The sequence below is a fragment of the Schistocerca cancellata genome, chromosome 4 (assembly GCF_023864275.1).
Source record: "Schistocerca cancellata isolate TAMUIC-IGC-003103 chromosome 4, iqSchCanc2.1, whole genome shotgun sequence".
In the NCBI taxonomy this organism is placed as follows: domain Eukaryota; kingdom Metazoa; phylum Arthropoda; class Insecta; order Orthoptera; family Acrididae; genus Schistocerca; species Schistocerca cancellata.
Genome location: NC_064629.1, coordinates 541996732 through 542018856, shown reverse-complemented (window position 1 = coordinate 542018856; position 22125 = coordinate 541996732). Strand labels below are relative to the sequence as shown.

At 39.7% G+C, this 22125-nt stretch overlaps 1 protein-coding gene across 8 annotated transcripts in view; it reads right to left on the bottom strand.

Annotated features, from left to right (window-relative positions):
• The window catches only part of LOC126184785 (phosphatidylinositol 4-phosphate 5-kinase type-1 alpha-like), a 314413-nt gene that overhangs the window by 157551 nt on the left and 134737 nt on the right, over positions 1-22125 (bottom strand). Inside the window, exon 15 of one of the 8 annotated variants that reach the window (XM_049927356.1) lies at positions 8728-8931. The exons of the other annotated variants lie outside the window; for them this stretch is intronic. Coding sequence (XP_049783313.1) covers positions 8912-8931 — 20 coding nt within the window. The 3' untranslated portion in view covers positions 8728-8911. Of the gene's footprint in view, positions 1-8727; positions 8932-22125 lie in introns of those variants that run through there. 8 annotated transcript variants of the gene reach the window in all.

Genomic DNA, 22125 nt, shown 5'->3' with positions numbered 1-22125 from the left:
ACCTATGAGTCATTTATGTGTATTTCTGAGGCACTGAAGCCACCCTATCTCTTGCAAGGCCCATGGTTTCTGGAAAGGTTGTTACAGGTGGGGAATTAACTTCTGGGGAAATGTAAGTATTGCAAATAAAAAGTGGCACTACAAAAGACAATTTTTACAAATATTATGAAATAAGTTCACATATTGCGAATATGCACTCTCATCATGTGTTTGTGACACATGAAAATTTGTGCTGCATCAAGACTTGAACCTGGATTCCCCATTTGTTGCAAGCAGTCGCCTCAATGACTTTGGCTATCCGAGCATGCCTCCAGGACAGATTCAAACTTCCACACATCACATAATCAAAACCCTTGTGCTCGCATGATTCACGATTCCTGCACGGGGGAGACAAATATTACATTGTGCTCACACAATTCACGATTACTGCACAGGGAGACAAATATTATATGATCATTTTAGCCCATCAAGGCTGGAAATTCCTGCAGACCACTATTTGAAGAGCCAAATATTATGGATGCTGTGCATCAACTATTTAACTACCCATACAGCATTACATTATTGATTATTCTGTTTGTATAAAATAGTCTTTGTATCAAATTAATTATTAATTATTTAAATTTAAACATAATGAGACAATAAAATTGTTGTGATTCCGGGATATAGGAGAGAGAAGCATTTTTTTTTTTTGTTGTTGCAAGGACCACTGTGACCTAAAACCATTGAATCCTTCACTCTTTTCATATATCAAAGCACTTGATACAATCCTTATCAATTATTTCAGATAGTAGGACCTCTGTCAATCATAACCTACACTTTTGCATGGTAGAAGTTGGTTCTGATATAACATAACACACACATTTGGTTACTACATAAATTTGCTTGAAATAATAAATCTCCTTCCATATCAATCCTTTAATCTGTATTTAATTTATCAGATCTCATAGTGTGATTTAAGTTTTCACATCTGCTTTCTCTTTTAGAAATTATCCCAACTATTACTAAAATTCACTGGAAGTCAAAAGAATGTATTATTTGCAGTAACATAAAACATTATGTTGTAGACAGCTTCTGAGAACTAATCCTACCAAGCCTGATACAACAGCACTGCACAATCTACTAAGCAACCAGTTTCTTCTGAAGTACCACAGTCGAAGTACAAACATCGATACAAATGCATTGATTTTGATAGTTTTGTAGTGATTTCTGATTTATATTTTTTTAGTCTTTGTCTAGATCGATGGCTCAGTGGTAAAGTGCCGGACTACAAACCCAAAGATCTCAAGTTTGATCCCTGGACAATTCTAGGATTTTTATCTGTCACTTACAGTGTCTCTCAGTTCTGTCAATGTTTGTTGATGGGTAAAATGCCAAGCTGCACTGTGGTTCAGAAGCCACGTTAAACTGTAGGTGTTTCTGTAACTGGCTGGAAAAGTCAGTTCAAAGGTCAAAGGAAGGAAATGGCATGGCATATCATCTCCAATAGGATCACATCTAGTAAAGCACTGTAGTGCACAAAACAATATTCGGATTGATGACTGCTTTATTTTTTTTAATCCCCACGTCAACCCAGTTCAGTCAGTTACCAACATAATACGCATGAAAACAGAAGCAGAAATTTGTAAGGCTCCCTGAATATTACTTTGATCCACTGTATCACACTGAAAATTGGCCTTTAGCACCATTGTACATGGTGGAAATATTCATTTGATTTATAAGACATTTTGCAATTTGATGCAGGGGTTGTTTGATACCATAGGAATGATGTTACACATCACCTCAGCTGAAGGTGGGCAGTTGTGGATACTTTTGAGAGTGTTCAGTTAGTTAAGCCAGTTAAGAGAGCAACAGATTCAAATGATTTAAGTCTATTAAACATTACAATGGTAGCACCAACTATGCCATCTTCAGGGGGAACAATATGTACTTGTTGTTGCACTGAATAATAATTAACAAACATTATAGGAAGGTTTTGTTTGATTGTCTACCATTTAAAATCATCAAAAACATTATACAAAGTTGTGGACCTGGACAAACCAACAACCACAAGATAAGTATAAATAAGCCCACTTGAGTTGTGGGTTTAAGAATCTATTGGTGGCTCTACTTTTTATAAATGAAACAATGAAATAGAGAGAGCTCTGTACTGTGCGCTTCCTCAGGATTTGTTTTGATGTGACTTTCAGCCTTTACAATTTGTTGCAAAAGAAAAATTCCACAGTATGAAACCGATGAACATGAAGGAAAATTAAGTGTGCCTATTTGCAATGTTCTCGTGCTGATATCAGAAATCTTCATCAAGAACAAAACAAGAAGAGTATTTCTTGTGTTTTTCATTTCCCTGGATGCTTTGATGTTGATTCAACAGAAGCCAAAGGAAGTGCTACAATGGCTAATCTTTGTGAGCAACTTGATACAGAGTGTTACAGGGAATAGGAACAGAGTGGTGTAAGTTTACGTGAAGAAAGTCTACTGTTCATGCAATACCAGTAAATGCTTCTGATGTTGTTATTCAGATTACAACCCTGCTTAATCAACTGAAGAGTGATAATGAAGGTTTGTCAAACACACTAAGAGGGATAAACAGTTGTATGATTGAAAATATTGATGCTGTTAATAAGGAAATTGTTCCCTGAAATGCAGCTTTGAGGGCCAAGATTTGTGAGGATATTGACACACTAGAAACCAAAGTGCAAAAGTCAGATCACTGGATGGCTGAGGTGAGAACTACTTAAAAAAAAAATTAAAAAAAAATTCCTGTTATTTATGTTGAGAGGAAGGATTGAACTCCTATAGAGTCCAACAGTGAACACATTCAAGGAAGTTCACAATCTTAGTGAGTTGAAACATCACGAATTAAAAGGAAAAACTTTCAACAATGTGTCTCTCAGTCTCAATGACCGTACATAAGCCCAAATGGGTAAAGTAGTTACCAAAATTGAGGCCATGGGTAACTCTGTAAGACAAAATATAAGTAAACTAGTGGCATGACTCAGTTTCACATAGGCACCAGAAATACATATGGCCCAATAACTTGTCTGATGTAATGGTAATAAATTATATACTCAAACCTTACTTGTGAATAAGTCTGTCTACTAGTGAAGACTGTATCAGTAGTTCTTCAGATTAGCCTTCACACATAGCAAAACACATTGTGGGACATTAATTTATAATAAGTAGTGATGAAAAGAATTGACTCTGAAAGCAGTCAATAATTGGCAAATGCCGATATTAAATTAAAGAATTTACAGGAAGTTGGATTTTCAAGACTTTCACAATAGTGTTATATCTGGGGATCTGAACTACTGAAATGTTTTTCTGGAGATGGGAAATATCAAGTGGTAGATTTTATTCTGTATTGTACGGATTATGACATGACAGACATCTAGAGAATTAAATTTGTCAGACGACTTCTAGAGGAACATGATGTGAATGGGACAATCACAGTAACACACAAAATTTTAATGAGGAGTCTGAGGAGAGTTTTCTTAGCACTTTCTGGTCTAAGGCCAAACAGGCTGATATCCAGACTGAATTTTTGAAGAGACTACATTATTATGAATTAAAATTTAGCTTGTATAATATTCTATTAAAATAAATTAAAGAAGCTTTCACATCTGGGCAAGCCTCTTGGCGTGTTTACCAAAATTTCTATTCTGATAATGTGTGTGTCTGAAAGCCTGTAGTACAGCGCCTTAATGAATGCAATTAATTAAATGGAACACTTTCTACATTACCTTGAGAAGTTGTTTGAGGGTCTAGAACATAAATGCAGGCATCTTTAAACTGCAGTAAACCAATAGGAGAGAGGTTGCACAAAAACAGGAATTTCACAAAGATTGTAACGGGTAATAACTCCAGAAGTTATTCTCCCAGCAGAGTCCAAGAGAGGGTTCAGAGCAACATTCAGAGGCAAAAGAGGAATCTGACTTTCTGAACGAGGTAAAGTCAATGAATTTAAGGACCAAAACCTGGAAAAAAAGATGAGGCACACCAATATACAAATAATATGGCAAATAATGAATGCTCCAGATAAAGGTCACAGTGGTGGGGAATGATTCAGAGGCCAAGGACACTACCACATTAAGTCGATGGAATCTGATTACCAGTCTGGGATATGATGCAGAACAAATTTTAGATACCAGAATGAAATTTTCACTCTGCAGCAGAGTGTATGCTGGTTTTGAAATTTCCTGGCAGATTAAAACTGTGTGCCAGACCAAGAGTTGAACTCGGGACCTTTGCCTTTTGCGGGCAAGTGCTCTACCAACTGAGCTACTCGAGCACGACTCACGACCCGTCCTCACAATTTTACTTCCGCCAGTACCTCGGCTCCTGCCTTCCAAACTTCACAGAAGTTCTCCTGCAAAACTTGCAGGACTAGCACTACTGGAAGAAAGGATATTTCGGAGACATGACTTAGCCACAGCCTGGGGGATGTTTCCAGAACGAAATTTTCAGTCTGCAGCAGAGTGTATGCTGGTTTTGAAACTTCCTGGCAGATTAAAACTGTGTGCCGGACCAAGACTCGAACTCTAGGTCCACAATATCCTTTCTTCCAGTAGTGCTAGTCCTACAAGTTTCGCAGGAGAACTTCAGTGAAGTTTGGAAAGCAGGAGCTGAGGTACTGGTGGAAGTAAAATTGTGAGAACGGGTCGTGAGTCATGCTTACGTAGCTCAGTTGGTAGAGGACTTGCCCGCAAAAGGCAAAGGTCCCGAGTTCGAGTCTCAGTCGGGCACACAGTTTTAATCTGCCAGGAAGTTTCAAATTGTAGATATTTGTTACTTGAATACTCTATTAAATGGTATAGTTTTCTGGAAAGGTTTTTGTGATGAGAGTGATGAAAATTTAAACAAGTGGCATGAATAGGATGACATAAATATGGAAGGAAGAGACCTCTAAATTCTGTAACTGGACATCTAATGAAAGGAGGAATACTATGTAACACCATATCTCTGAGGAATGTGGTAGGGTGTGGCTGGAGCAGGATTGTGACAGGTCTCAAGAGTAATGAAGTGTTAAAATATAAAACAAATGAACTAAGCAGTTAAGTAGTATTAGGGACAGGATGTAAGAGTGAAGTTCATGAAACCAAGTTTCCAGGACTAGGTAGTGAAGTGAAAGATGTACCAGAAGAACAGGAAATAATACACATTTATCTGAGGAATGAAGAGGGGGAGTCAATCGACAAAGAGAAAGAAGGATGATGAATTTTTTGGAATATGCAGTAAAATGCTGGTTAGACAAGTTGGGCAAGTTCTGAAAACTGCTGAGGGGAGGATGCAAGAATATTTTTCAGGCACTGATGGAAGACAGTGTAGCTATTTTGAAACATGAAATGAATCCTGTGCAGGACACTAGCAGGGTTGTAACTCAAGGAGAGTGTAATCTACTGAATGAAAATTCAGAGGCATTTAATGAAGATCTTCAAAATCAGAAGTAATTTCAAAATTATTTGTGTCTGTATCAGATTCAAAAGGCTGGCTGATTTGTGCATACTTATGTACCCTGATTGGTGAAAAGAGAATAAATATTTAACTGCTAGAGTTACTGAGAGAAGGATATATACTGATCATTATTCCATGATGATGTGTAAGGAGATCGTTTGTGTTAGTGCAGCGAGATTAATGAGGAAGACAGGAGAAATTGATAACCTCATCAACTTTGGATCTGAAACTGTCTAGAAAGACTTGCTAGAAGAAACAGATAGTAAGGGAGTACAGTCAATCTCAGCAGTAATACACACTCTTTCAAATCGAAACTGAAGAGTTTCCTCATGGGTCATTCCTATTCTGTCAAGGAGTTCCGTGAAAAATTAAGCTGATTCTTATTGTATTGTTGATTGTGTTCACTTAAACTTATGGACTGACTTTTTTTCGGGTTCATAAACATTTATTTTTGTCTGTTATTACTTTTATGTTGTAATTTCATGTACTGACGCGTTCCATGACCCTGGAGATTAGCTCCTCAATTTGGTCCTACGGAACTTGATGTGTAAATAAATAAATAACAAGAAAGAACAAATGAATCTCATGGTAAATGTTATGTAAGTAACAACAAGTGCTGTATGAAAGTGAAACATCATACCCTACCTTTGGAAAAGTGAAACATTATACCCTACCTTTGGATAAATCCCTCTGCAGAGCCACTAGCAGAGGGGCCTAATGTGGAAAGGAGCTAGAAAGGATGGAGAAATGTGGACTAATAGAGGAGTGCATGAGTAAGTAAAACAATCCCCTGGTTGTCTTTGAAAACTAGGATAGCCACTCTGAAAATGTGGACACACTACTGTGCAAGTCACACAGTACAAGATTCATGTTATCATTCGACTTTACAGCTGGATTCAGTCAAGTGCCATATACTATTTGTTAGTTTTAGGAAGTACACAGCATTCCTCTTCTATGATGGCAGACATTACTAGTATAGAGGTATTCCATTTGAATTAAATATTTCTGCAGCTGAATTTATTTGATCATTTGACTTCATGCTACAGCTTGAATTAATATCAAAATTAATTAACTGTGGACAGTATCCTGATAAAATCTGATTGGCATGAGCACTACATTATACTTACAAGCATATTTGAACCTCATAACACTACCACCACCACCACCACCACCACCACTTCCATCATGATGGTAGTTCACTGGAGATCGTCTCAAGGTCAGTCATGCACATGCCCCCAAAGGCTCTTTCAATGTCAATTCAGTTCTCATTATACATTCAATAATTACGTAAAGTGGGTGAATATGTTGTTGGGGATCGAATTTCCTGAAGAGTTGTGTAAACCACTGAGTAAACCTAATAGTGAAGGAGGGATCCAGCGGAATCAAGACTGCCAGATTCATCTTAATTTCTTTCATCTTAATTTCTGTTTTCTTCATTTCACCGCCGCTGTTGCTGCTACTTCCTCCTCCTCCTCATTATAGGATTTGGATTCAGTAGGAGTATCCAAAGAAGAGCTTGGTACAGATGAGGAGTGGGCGGTTCTGCAGTCTGATGTCCATACCTCTGCAGATGCTGTTTGTCATTATGACGTGGGGTTGAGGTGGTTTGGGTAGTAGGACCAAGAGGGAGCAAGCCTCCACTAGGGTGTGTCAGTCAAGTATAGGTCTTTATTATACATATGGAGGGATCAAAGGTCATCACAACAGATGCAGAGATAAGAGGACGGAGCCCCTTTCCTCATATTAACACATCAACTAAGCTAGCTGCTATGCCCAATGCGAAGGGGAGAGGGGGAATATTCACTCTTGTAATAGATGACCAAAGGCTTAATTTTTGGGAATAACTTAGTGTCATCTGGATAGGGTAAAGGCTTGGTGATATGTTGAACAATCAAAGATCTTCAACATTCCCTTCCCTTGTTGTAAAGTGCAAGTTGGTGATTAGGATATGTGTGCACCCTTGCAACTGATGCAGTAAGGTGATTGTACACAACAGGCATCCCTGTGTAGTGGCCATCCAGTCTCAACAGGTACATTCATTTGTAGATTAAATGACATGTGGTCAAACTTCACACACTTGTACCTCATGGCAGGTGGTACAGAAGATTTTACACCACACCGGTAAACCACAATCCTAACTTTATCCTTAAAACCCATGAGAAATGCAGGCTTCAGTGTCTACTTTATCTTTAGGCATTTGTTGAACATGGCAGATAAAATTTACACCTCATCATCATAAATTGACACATAATGCCTTGACTGAAGTATAAGGCAGCTGCAGAAAATTATACCCTTGACTATATTTAGTTTCTTGTGCAACATATTTGTGGCTGGTATGTCACCTTATTTGTTGAAGTTCAACAATGTATGAAGCGTGATCTGTCCTGCATCGTTATTGTAACGACCTTGTTATACCTGTCTTTGATTTCCTCCACAAAAAATTACAGCTTGATATTTAAGACATATTCGCCATCAGTACTGGTACAGGGCAGGAACTGAGGATAACATCTCTCACCTTGTCTCATCGACCAGTTTTCATCTTGATTTGTACCTAATGAGGAAAACGTACTGGGGCTATGTCTTTCTACATTAATTTCTTGTGAGATTACTGGGACGGGCACTGCCCTGCCTAATCTAGGGCCCCTTGGCATGACAATCATTGCCAGGAGTCCCCTATCCCAAATAAGATAGACACACACTCCTGGGCATTCCCGAAGACACAATAGAGCAGGCACCAACAATGTGTTCCCCATGTAGTCAGGGAGCTACCACCAAGTGGATATCTAATGAACCCCACATGGACCAGCTAACATGCTGAGTATTGTGTGCAAGATAAACACAACTGAATTAAAAAAAAAAAAGGCTGAGGTCAATCCTGGTAATGGTGGCCATTCTTAAATACACCAAAAGTTGTGTAATACATAGGAAAAACAGTAAAATAGAGTAACTAAAATGCAGAGACTAGAGGTATGGCAGAGGCAACAATGAATAGGGTATTCATTTGAGGTTAAATCAAAGGGAAAGAAATAGTCAGAGAGTGGTTTTGTGGCACAAGAAGAGAAGAAATGCCACAACCGTCAGGGCCCCATGCTCATCACACTTGTGCCCACAGAAGAGTTACGAGCCCCCTGGGGAGGCAGGAATGTATTGTGGAAGTATGTTGTACAATGGAAATAAACAAAAGACAATTTTTTTGTAATTATTCCATTAGAAAAAATACCATTTCAATGAGATATGTAACAACACTCGTATTTTATTCAAGAATTTTTATTTAGGATTTGTAAGTTTGTTCCCATACATTTTCAATTCTAAGAACTTAAACTGTTCAGCGTTTTTTACTGGGTTCTTTCCAAGATCGAATAAATACAGTGGATTAACTGCAGCATTTATTACTGTAGTTAACTATCAGTCAATTCTCTCTGTGCCTCATGTTTATGCTATTTGCTACAGTTAACTGCAACATTTATGGTCCATTTGTGCCACCTGCAAACAGAAAACTGTTTAAATCCCTTATATCTGATGGCAAGTCACTGATGTGTGTTATGAAGAGAAAATGCAGAGATTACAAGATTTCCTTAATAAATCCACTTTAAAATGCCTGTTTTGTGACATGGAAAATGAATTTGGTTTTCTGTTAGCTCAGTAGGATTAAAAAGGAACTAGCTTTGAGTTCTCCCCATTATTCCATAAGCCCTACATAAAAACACTGAAAAAGTATGTGATGTGCAAAGTGCCTCATTGATTCCATTTACTTTACACATATCTCCATGGTCTAGTGATTAGCTCGGCCAGATACTAATGCATAGGTCCAGAGTTCAATTCCCAGTGACCACATCAGATTTCCTCTTCACGAAACCACGTAACAAGCTGTTCAATGGGAGGAAAAGTAGTGAAATTCATCTAAGCTAGTGAACTGGCATCAAACTGCAATGCTTGCACTAGGTGGGCACCACAATATTATTCTTATTATAATAACCACACCAAAATGAACTAACATTTCTACTGATTGATGACTCAGTCTTGAGATTGTATTGAGATACCGTAGTAAAACTATCTTCCGATGTGCATGACTATTTTTCAGGCAGTTTTCAGAATATTGGCTGTAGAGATGTAAACCTATAATGCACTATTTACTAAGGAAGTCTCGCTACAAATAATTAAATTCTGGGAAGAAACTCCAACAAGAAACACGATATAAACTGCTCAATACAACATTTATACAAAGAAAAAAACCCGTAAAAGTGTGCTTCATTTTTGGTCACATCCACGTTAGTCTACGGATTCAGCAAATTTAATGTAAGATTTCATAAACAATTTAATTTAAAATAGAATTAATGCAGTTTATGAGTTGTTCACATTATGGATTGACTTAAATATTTACAACTGCATCCAACAAATATGTTAAAAATTTGTTAGGAATATTCAGTACTTGCAAATAATATAAATAAATCTGGTCTCACAAAAGATTTTACATATAATAAAATTATACCAGACCCCTATTAATTTCTAATTTTTTACATTATAACAAAACATGAAAATAAGATAATGTCAACAGAGACTACAAAGCAACACTACAAGAATGACTGACAGGTAGGATGAAAGCAGATAGCTAAACAGTTCTGGAACTATAAACTGAATATGAGCACCCAATGACAAATACCAACTGGGGTACTTAAAACTTTTCATAAGCCTAATTCAACTCTGTACAAATTTAATGAAATCGCAAAAGAATTTTAAGCTGTTCCCTGTCTAACCAGCTTAATAAGAAACTGAAGTATTTCAAGTTTACACTTGCACAGTTCTACACATAATGATAGATCACACATGTTCATGGGATGTACTGTGTCTTCTGATATATCTGCCACCATCTCCCACTAGCAGACAATACAGGAATCAACTGTCATGTACATCTGTTTGTTTACTTACAGCACCCTGGTGGTGATCCTATCTTCAGCGAGCCAGTGCCCTGCCACATTGTTACACTACTGTTTTTGTATGATTTGAGGGTCATCTTGATGTGAGGGATGGGGCCTCCTGGATCATCAGAGCTAAATCTTTTTAGGCAAACCTAAGACTCAGTTCTGATCAACATCCATGATTTGTGGGATAAGGTTGAGTTATCACAGATATAGATGATTGCCACTGCTTTATATATCTCGCGGAGTCAAAGCCACAATATATCTTCACTGCCATCATGACAAAAGGAGTGCATAGGTGTACAACAGTGGGAATCAGTATAAAGGCAAGGATATTTGCAGAAAAATTAACACTTTCAGTTGGAAATGTTGTGCACAGTGTATATGCAATAGTATCTCTGCGTGGTGTTAGTGTGTGCGTACATGCGTCTACTGGGGATATGGAACAGACACCATTAGTGACAGTGAATGTCATGTACATAAACCATGAGTGTGGCAATGTCATATGGAATACAGTTATCACGTGATGATAAAGCATAATTCAGTACATACAATGAAATAGGACACGCTCATTGTAAAACTGGCAAGAAGATGAACTGTTCAAGTACAGTGATTGATAATTTTGTTAGATTGGGTGCACTATGTGAACAGAATGGAAAATATGGGCAAAGCAAAATTATCTGTGGCAAATAAAGAGTTACTTTGTGCAAAGCAAGAGCCACAAACTGTTATTCTTCTGAACTTGTTGCCTATTTACAATTGCCGGTAACTATCAGATGTGTATGACAAATTTTGTTACAAGACAAACATTTGGCATTCAAGAAATGACTGCAGAAACCTGCATTAACACCAAAACATAACCAGGCTAGATTGGAGTTTGCTGAAAAATGTATATCATGGATTCCAGAATGTGATAAAATGATATTCAGTGGTGTGAGAAAGTTTAATTTAGATGGGCAGGATGGATTTCAATACTGTTGGCATGATCTGAGAACAGAGCAGCAGATAAGAATGACGAGAAATTTTGGTGGTGGAAGTGTTATTATTTGGGCAGCCTTCTGCACTAAAGAAAAGTCACACATTGCTTGGATGAATTCTATATACAATGAGATGCTAGAAACCGAATTGATTAGAATGTATGAGGGCCTAGGGGGATGAGAATCTAATGTTTTAATGAGATAAAACACCTGTGTAGGGTTCTGCTAGAACAAAAAATGGTTTGAAGATAAAGATATCGATGTCTTGCCCTGGCCTGCAAGTAGCCTGGATTTGAACCCCATGGAAAACCTTTGTGAAATATTGGCAAGGTGTGTCTATCGCAATAGAAGGCAATTTGAGGCCATATGTGAGTTAAAAATTGTGATACAAGAAGACTGAGTGACAATTTCACTGCATGTACTACAAACCTTAACAAAACCAATGTCGAAGAGAATTTTTGAGGTAATTAGGAAGAACGGAGGTAGGACAAAGTACTAAAAATACAATAACACAACAGGACAGGCATTAGGAGTGATTTAAAATGGAATGATCATATAAAGTTGATCATCGGTAAAGCATATGGCAGACTGAGATTCATTGGAAAAATCCTAAGGAAGTGCAATCCGAAAACAAAGGAAGTAGGTTACAGTACACTTGTTCGCCCATTGCTTAAATATTGCTCACCAGTGTGGGATCCGTACCAGATAAAGTTGATAGAAGAGATAGAGAAGATCCAACGGAGAGCAGCGCGCTTCGTTACCGGATCATTTAGTAATCGCGAAAGCGTTATGGCGATGACAGATAAACTCCAGTGGAAGACTCCGCGGGAGAGACGCTCAGTAGCTCGGTACGGGCTTTTGTTGAAGTTTCGAGAACATACCTTCACCGAGGAGTCAAGCAGTATATTGCTCCCTCTGACGTATATCTCGCGAAGAGACCATGAGGATAAAATCAAAGAGATTAGAGGCCACACAGAGGCATACCGACAATCTTTCTTTCCATGAACAATACGAGGCTGGAATAGAAGGGAGAACCGATAGAGGTACTCAAAGTACCCTCCGCCACACACACAATCAGGTGGCTTGCAGAGTATAGATGTAGATGTAGACAGTGAGTGTCTTTATACCAATTTCCATTCAGGAAACACAACTATCTTCTTTTGTTACTCATATTATGAATGAAACTTTGTAATTCCATCATGACTGTTTAAGTTTTATAATATGTATCTACTTCTTTCATAGTAAATTTGATAAATATATGCTTCAGACGTTGTACTATTATTTTCGTGGAAACCTGCCTTTACACTGATTTCCATTACTGTATGTACCTTGACTGCTCATGACTGTTTTTATTATGCCACATCAAAATGTATAATGAAGCAGCAGTACAAAGCCCATTAAATCACTTCACTTTCCACTTGCATTTCCACTAAAAAACAACATGTTTCATCTTCTTCTTCTATACTTGGGACAATCAACATAATTTATGGGGCAATAAAAACGATGAAGCATGTCAGAGTGTCAGGAAACGCACACTGATAAGCCAACACATAGCCACTGCCCAGTGCAACACATAATGCCACCAGTTGGCACTGCGCACACGTGACACAGTAAGAAAAGTAAATAAGCAGAGTACAGAGAAAGAGAGAATCATTCTAGTGATGATATGAGTTGCAAATGGGGTAATCCACTGACATAAGCAAGTTTGACAAAGGGCCAATTCTTATGTCCTGGCACCTGAGAATGAACATCTCAGAGATGAAGAAGCTGACAGGTTGTTTGTGTGCTACTGCCATGAGCATTTCACAAAAAATGTTTAAATGCCAATGAAACCATAAGTAAATGATAAGGTATTGGATGTCCATGCCTCATCACTGGAGACTTGCCTGCTCTATGAAGTAAGATAGGAGGTTGTAGCTTATCTGATGAAAGATTACAATGCTGATGCTGCAACAAGTGTTTGAAGCACTCCAATCAGCACACACTGTTGAACATGAGGCTCTGTAGCAGATGACCCTCATGCTGACCCAACCACATGGTCAATTACGAATGCAGTGGGCACAGGATCATTGAGACTGGATTGTGGACCAATGGACACACGTCACCTGGTCAGATGAATCATGTTTCTCGTTACACAAGGTCGGTGGTCTTGTCTGGATATGTCGTCATTCAGGCAAACAACTGCTCAAAACATGCACTTCACTACAGATACAAGCTGGCGATGGCAGTATTACGCAGTGGAGGATGCTCACTTGGGCTTCCATGCGACTTGTGGTAGTAATCAAAGGAACCAAAACAATTGGGATTCCGTTATTACTGTGGACCTTTTGCATCACTTCATTCTTCATGTCTTCCTGATGGCAATGGCATCTTCCAGCAGGATAAATTGTCCCTGTTGCAAGACCAGAATCATGGTTCAGTGGTTTGAGGCATATGATATTTAACTTACGTTAAGGTCTTGGCCACCAAATTCAATTGATGTGAACCTGATGGAACATCTGGGATGCTACTTAGCACGAAATCCGCATCCACAAACCACCAACCAATAATTTACAGGAAATGAATGACCTACACATAGAAAACTGGTGCCACATACCTCTGGAAACCTACCTAAGGTACGTCAAACCCATGCCCTGCAGAATCGCTGCTCTATTGTGTTCCTCAAATTGACAAACATGGTATTAAGCCGATGGTCATAACGTTTTGTCTCATTGTTGTATGCACCAACTACATAAGACATTCAAATTTTATGAGTCAATGACAGTGTTTACTCTTTATCTGGTCAATCTGAATACCCAGTTGGATTGAATAACTAGATTTTTAGTTGAACTCTTGAATGTTGTTACACTTACGAACTACTCTTACACTCTTGACAATAAGCTTGAATATTTCTCATTTTAATGTAAATCACATTCTCACAAATCAATGCTACCCCTCCAAATACTTCCTGAACAGCATGTCACAACACATGAAGATTGTCACACGACACATCGTGTGAACTGTCAAACGGTAGCACATCTTGGCAAGTGCACAAAATGTGCAAGAGCCAATGGATCACATTTTCTAGCAGAGTGCAGTCTTGATGGGTGATGGTATTTTCACGTGGAAAGTATTTATTAAGCATGAAATGGGATGTACATCTATCAGTAAGTGTCCAATATAAGAATAAAATTTGTGGATATGCTTGCATATTGTGCATATTTCTCCCTGCCAGTAGCGCTCTGGTGAAAATCTGTACATTTGACAAAACAATTCATCAACACAATGTTCTAGAACTACATCAGGATGGTTTAATGAAATATCAGAAGAGTACTTGTCTGTCCCAAAGGAACCTGACTTCAGTCGTATCGGACATACGTGAACCACATGTGCCATGAAATATCAGTTACAATCCATTTTTTAACCCAGGCACAGCTGAAAACTGTGGTAATTTTGTGAGAAAAATACGATAAGAACTAACATTATGTGGTTGAAAGTATCCAGATACTTATCAGTGGGAATTAATATGGGGTGTATCTGTACTTTAACTAAATGATGGCTCAACTCTGCCAGGAACACTTCCAATGATGCATCGGAATGTCTGTGGAGGAATGGCAATCCATTCTTCCTCAAGGGCCAAACCCAGTGAAGATAATGATAATGGACACTTGTCTGGAGCAAAGTTGATGTTCTAACTCATTCCAAAGATGTTCCACTGCATTCAAGTTGGGACCATGGGCAGTCCATTTCAGGAAAGCTACTGTCCACACACCATTGTGTCACAGATACTGCTTTAAGACAGGATGCATTGTTATGTTGATACAAGCAATCATTGTCTCCAAACTATTCCCCCACTGTACGCAGTACACAATACTGTAAAATGTGTTTATATCGTTCTGCATTTAGCTTTTTCTTCAGTGGAATACAGGGGCTCCACCCTAATTACGAAAACAGATCCATACGGTAACATGACCTCCTCCATACTTCACTGTTGGCACTATACATGATTGTAGGTAATGCTCTCCATGCACTTGTTAAACCCAAATTCTTCCATTGGAGTACCACATGATATGGTGGTATTGAACACCCCAAATCACACACTTATAGTCATCTTTTGTCCAGTGGCATTGCTCTTTACACCACCTCAAGCATCACTTAGCATTGACTGCAGAAACATGTGGCTATGTGGAGCTGCTTGACCACTGTACCCCATTATTTTTAACTCCCTAGATGCAGTCACTGTGCTAGCTGAACTGCTGTCAGCAGTTTGAAATTCATGAGTGATTGCTTCTCCTCATTTTTTAAGATTTTTTTACAGCCCTCCACAATGTTTGACAGTCCCTGTCCATCAGTATCTGACACCTGCCTGGTCTTGATTTAGCTGTGGTTCTTCCTTCGCATTTCCACTTCATAATCACGTCATCAATAGTCTACTTGGACAGCCGTAGAATGGTTGAAATGTTCCAGATGGATCTGTTACTCAGGTGACATCCAAAGACTAGTCCACATTTGAAGTCACTGCGCTCTCCTGACCGATCCATTCCGACAACACAATATCCCCCACACATCCTTTTATACTAGCAGGTCCATCTTTCTTGCATCTAGTGGTCAATCCCTCATTACACAGAGGTGACCGGATACTTTTTATGAGATACTGTATGCTGCCCGGGCTCTTCCCAGAATGTACTCTCTCTGAATTTCAATAATAAACCCGCCAGAGATTAACAATGACTCTCTTGCAGCAACTGCCACTGAAGTTTGTAGAGTATCCCCATAATGCTCTCATGCTGACTAAATGATTCCATGATGAAACACATCATTGGATGTTCTCTGTCTCCTTTAATAATCCAATCTAGTAAAGGTCTCCTCAAGAATCAGTTGAACCCGTGTTTTGTAAACTACTACTTTCATGGATGAAATACATTTCCTTATGATTGTTCCCATGGCATCTCCTTTCCTACAATTATTTTTAAGTGGTCATTTCAATTTAAGTTGCACTGGATAGTTACTTCTAGGTATTTAATGGCAGTTATTGTTCCTAGTGATTTGTTGCCAAAAGCATAAGTGTACAGCAGTGGATTTCTTTGCCTATTTATGGGTAATATGATACTTTTTTCACTCAGGGTCAACTGCCAGTTCCTGCAACAATAGTCAACCTTCTGCAGGTCTTCCTGCAATTTGCTACAATCTTCTGGTATTGATAACATTTTATAGACAATTGTATCATATGTGAAGAGCTTCATGGAGCTTACAATGATATCCACAAGATCACTTATATACAGGGTGGAGAAAAATTGCGTCACAAAATTTTAACCCTGGATTGCTGATGCCAGTAGGAACAAAAATTATTAATGTTGTGTAGGTCGACAATGCACCATTTTTAAACTATGGAAACTTGGAGCCACACACTCTGATTGGCTGTGGATTGCCCTGTTGCCATTCATCGATTGACACAGGCAGCGTTATGATTGTCGGTTCGCACATACAAATGTCCCTCGCCCCATCACTGCCCCAACGTGATACACACACGTGTCAAATAGGTCTTGCTGTTTGTCTCCACCTCACATCACAGGCATTCTCACGTAATCTACACTTTGGAGCTCGAGCACACACGTGCCACACGAGCACGCACGTGCACACGCGCGCGCACACACACACACACACACACACACACACACACACACACCACCTGCGATTTTGTCATACAGTAAGCATGGCGACACAGTATTCATTTGAAGAACAATGAGATATGGTTTTTGTTTATGGACTAGCGCAAGAAGTTCGATGGTTGTATGAGGAACAGTATTCACCAAGACGCCACCCACACCCGCAAATGTTTACAGAAATTCACCAGCAACTTGGCAAGACAGGATCGTTAGCGGGATATCATGGTGATGCTGGAAGATCTCTAACAAGACTGGATGCTGCATTTTAAGAGACTGTTCTCGAGCACACGACATGGAGCTCACTCATCGGTTAGTCTGGCAGGTTTTGAGGGATGACGGCCAGCATCAATTTTGTTTCCACCCTGTCCAAGACCTAAATCCTGTGGTGGAATATGAACACAGGCTAGGGTTTTGCTGGTGGTTTCTGTGATGTGTTGCACAAGATCCTAACTTCCCCACCATTGTGTTGTTTACCGATGAGTGCACCTGTCATCGGGATGGCCTTTACAACACTTGAAACGTTCATTACTGGGTAAGAGGAAATCCTCACGCCACGTGCATCCATGGACACCAGGAACGATTTTCGCTCAACATTTCGGCAGGCATTGTGGATGGCCATCTGATTGGGTTGGTCCATATATCTCCTCGGCTTACCGGGGCAAATTACCTTCACTTTTTGTAAGAAACTCAACCTGGCCTGCTGGAAGATGTTCCCCTGGACATATGGCTACACATGTGATTGCAACATCATGGGGTGCCCCCACATAACAGTCATGCTTTGCGCGGATATTTAAATGAACTCTTTGATGGCCAGATAACTGGGAGAGGTGCTTGTAGGACATGGCCCCTGCGATCACCAGGCCTCACGCCATCAGACTTTTTCCTGTGGGGATTCTCCAAGGCTCTAGTTCAACCACCTGGACGTGAACCACCTAGAAATGATGAGGAATTAATGGATCGCATTCAACAATGCCGCTAATCCCATCAGGAGAATGCCAGGAACCTTTGAAAGAATTTGGCAAAACACTGTTCGACAATACCAAGCTTGTGGGCGTCACAGGGTCGCCAGTTCAAGCACCTGCTTTAAGTAAACAATGTCCTAGCAACAAGAAAGGGCCTTTACAGGGCCAAAAGACTTTGTGAAATACTTTCAGTTGATGGGTTTGTTCCTGGTACATTTTATCATGAAATTAAAATGGATGTGTCGGGACCCAGGCAGATTCGCCTCCAGGCCCCCAGAGTGGAAGGCTGGCAAGCTACCACCAAGCGTGCGGGCCGCCTCGGATACATCGTGATCTGTGGCAGATAAACATTCGCGTGGCGCCAGGTTCCCGTAGTTTAAAAATTGTGCGTTGTTGACCTACACAACATTAGTAATTTTGGTTCCTACTGGCATCAGGTATCCTGGGCTAAAATTTCATGACACCATTTTTCTCCACCCTGTGTGCTGTAAACACTAATGGACCTACCATGCATCATTGGAGCACTCCTGAAATTACCTCCACATCTGTCGATTCTGTTCCGTTAAGAGTGACGTGTTGAGTTCTACCAGCAAGGAGGTCTTGAATCCAGTCACATGTCTGGTTAGATACTTGGGAAGCCTGCATTTTGTTCACTGAATGACACAGGACCATTGTATCAATGTAGCCCTGAAGACACATGGCATCAACTTGGCTGCTAATGTTTATGGCACTGTGGCTCTCATGGGTGAACAGTGGGAAATGAGTTTTAAAGACCTCTGTTTGCAGAATTCATGTTGATTTTTACAGAGGAGATTTTTGTTCTCCAAAAATGTTATAATATGTCAGCATAATTCTACAACAGACTGACATCAGCAATATAGGTGCATCTGTGCTATGATCCTCCCTGAACATGGGAATGACCAGTGCTTTTTTCCAGTCCCTAGGAGACCTCTGTCGTTCCAGTGACCTACAATGAACTGCTACTAGAAGGGGAGCAAGTCCTTTCACATAATTGCTGTAGAATCTTACAAGTATCTCATCAGGTCTAGATGTCATTCCACTGTTAAGTGATTGTGGTTGCTTTTCTAATCTGCAATCACTTGCCTCATTATCTCCCATTTTGGCATTCATGCAACAACTGAAACAAGAAACGGTATTATGATCTTCTGTGGAAGACTGAATCCAGATTTTGTCTTTCTCTCTGCCATCTTCCATTTTGTTGCCAGCATGGTCACTGAGTGACTGAATAGATTTTGATCTGCTTACTGTCTTTACATAACACCAAAACTTCTTTGGCTTTTTAGCCAGACTGGTTGGAAAATTTTTACTTTCAAATTCACTGAACACCTCTCTCACTGCTCTTCTTGCAGTTATTTTCACTTTGTTTAGCTTTTGTTTGTCAGGTGGGCTTCAATTTCATTTAAAACACGGTGGGTTTTTCCCTGTCACTTAAAACCTTGCTCTGCACATAATTGTCTAAGGAGTAGTGAATAATGCTTCTGAATTCTATCCATTTGTGCTTGACATCTTTGTCCTGAAAACGGAACATTTGATGTTGACTACTTAGATACTCAACAAATTATATCCTGTCACTCTCGCCACACTAAGATATATAAGGGTTGTTTTTTAAGTAAGGGCCGTTCGCATGTATAGTCCCGTAGTTCGTGCGGACGCCGCAACAAGCCACCGTGCCACTTGCCGGCATCCTTCCCGTTCACACTGATGCAAGTTGCAGCTCTGTAGCTGACGTGTATGCATCGCTGTGCTACTTTATAATGTTTACGATTATTGAATCGCCAGCCGCGTGTAAGATACGGTCAGTGATACGTTTTTGGACCGTGAGAAGCCTATCAGCTGCAAAAATTCATCGTCAGTTAACAGAAGTTTGTGGCTTGAATGCAATGAGTGAATGTGAAGTGCGTCAATGGGTTAGAGAGTTTAAAAATGGCCGTCAAAACATCCATGACGAAGAACAAGATCGGTTTTGTACAAAATTGTGTCTGAAAACCTAAACTTTAAGAAACTGTGTTCCCGGTGGGTACCCAGACTCCTCACAGAGGACCACAAAGGAAAGAGATTTGCCACTTCATTGGACTTTTTGATTCGTTACGAGGAAGAAGGGGATAACATGTTGAGTCAAATTGTCAGTGGAGATGAAACATGGGTATCCAATATTACTCCCGAAAGCAAGCGACAATCGATGGAATGGCGACACACAACCTCACCCGTCAAGGTCAAAGCCAAACAGACACTGTCAAAGCGCAAGATTATGGCAACTGTGTTCTGGGACTGGCGCGGTATTTTGCTAGTGGACTTTATGCCACGAGGAACGACAATCAACTCAGATGCCTACTGTGCAACTCTAAAGAAGCTCTGCGGAGCAATTCAAAACAAAAGGGGCGGCATGCTGACAAAAGGAGTTTTGCTCCTGCATGATAACGCTAGGCCTCACACCTCTCAAAAGACTCCGATGTGATTGATTCTTTTGGCTGGGAAGTTTTGGACCATGCACCATACAGCCCCGACCTTGCTCCCAGCGATTTTCACCTTTTCCGGTACCTGAAACACCATCTTGGCGGGCAGCGCTTCAATGACGACGACGAAGTGAAAGCGGCCGTGAACTCTTGGCTGTCGGAGCAGGCGGCCGAATTCTTTGAAGAGGGAATTAAAAACTTAGTTGTACAGTATGACAAGTGCTTAAATAAACAAGGCAACTATGTAGAAAAATAGGTAAAAGTGTGTAGAATCAGAAAATAAAAGTTTTTTTACAAAAGTATTTGTATCTTTTTTTAAAAATAAAAACGGCCCTTACTTAAAAAACAACCCTCGTATTCTTACTGTTCTTAATATTCCTTGTAACATCCATAGACACTGATGCTACCACAGCCTTATGATCACTGATGCCCTCCTCTATGTTAACTGCTTTGAAATGTTCTAGTCTGTCTGTCCCTAGTAGATCTGTGATGTTACCCTCATAAGTTGGTTCTGTATCTGCTAGAAGTAATTTTTGAACAACACATTCAGAATAATGTCAGACAAATATCTGTCTCTGGGACCAATTTTGATCTCACCATTCCCCCATTCTATAGCAGGCAAACTGAACATAATCTCCTATTACAATAACATTTTCAGAAAATATACTTACAAAATTCTGCAAGTTTTCTCTGAAGTAGTCTGCCATTACAGTTCTTGACATACGTGGTCTATAAAAGCATCTGATTAGCACGTTTGATCCACCTCTTATGCTTAACTTCACCTGTGTATTATCTATCCTCGTGATATATATTCCAATCCGGCTTTTGGGTTTTGTTACTATGCACTTGCAGTTTCACCCACTTTCTGTTCCTAATACTATCTGGGCATTATTACCTTTAATAAGAGAAGAAATGAAAATTTTGGGACCTTACTACTTGCACTGTGTGTGAATTGTTAGCTGGATTTGCTATTTCAGTACATACCTACAGAAAGGAAGAGCACTTTCAGGACCCAAGTGGCAAGCATCATTCATGTCAACATGAGATATGATTTGCAACTAGTTGTGCCCAGTTGTGTGTTCAACATCCACCAGCAAAGCCGCCTCCGCATCTTGGATGAGACCTCCCAGTAATCATACTGAGTAAACACTAGCCTCCTTTCCCAACCTCATTGCTATTTCCCTGACGGGCTCTTTTAACAACCTAACACACAAATCATTCCATGCTGCTTCAAGACATGTTATCAACAATGAGTAGCAACTTGTACCTTCTGATAAGACAAAAGGGGACAGCTGTTTGGCCAGTTTCCACTTTTGCTCTCCTCCCAGATATATGAGAAGCTAACAGTCTACCACTCACCCTGAAATGAAGGCAGACAGGTTGGATGTTACGTACTGGAAGGTGTATTGACAATGGAGTTTCCAGTGGATTCTGATTGGCACTGAAGGTGTCAACTTTTGCCACTGGTACCCCAATGTCATTGCAGGTTAAAGCAGTAACCTAAAGCCTGTCAACAATTGCTGAAATAGAATCTAACTGTTTCCAGACAGACAGTACAGTTCTACCCATTTTGTGCAGCTTAAAAACTGTATAAAATTTAAAAAAAAAAAAAAAAAAAATTATACAAAAAAGCAGTCAAGACTAACTGAGAAAGAACAGACCCCAGAAAGAGAGAAAATTACTCACCAGTGGCACTACTACTA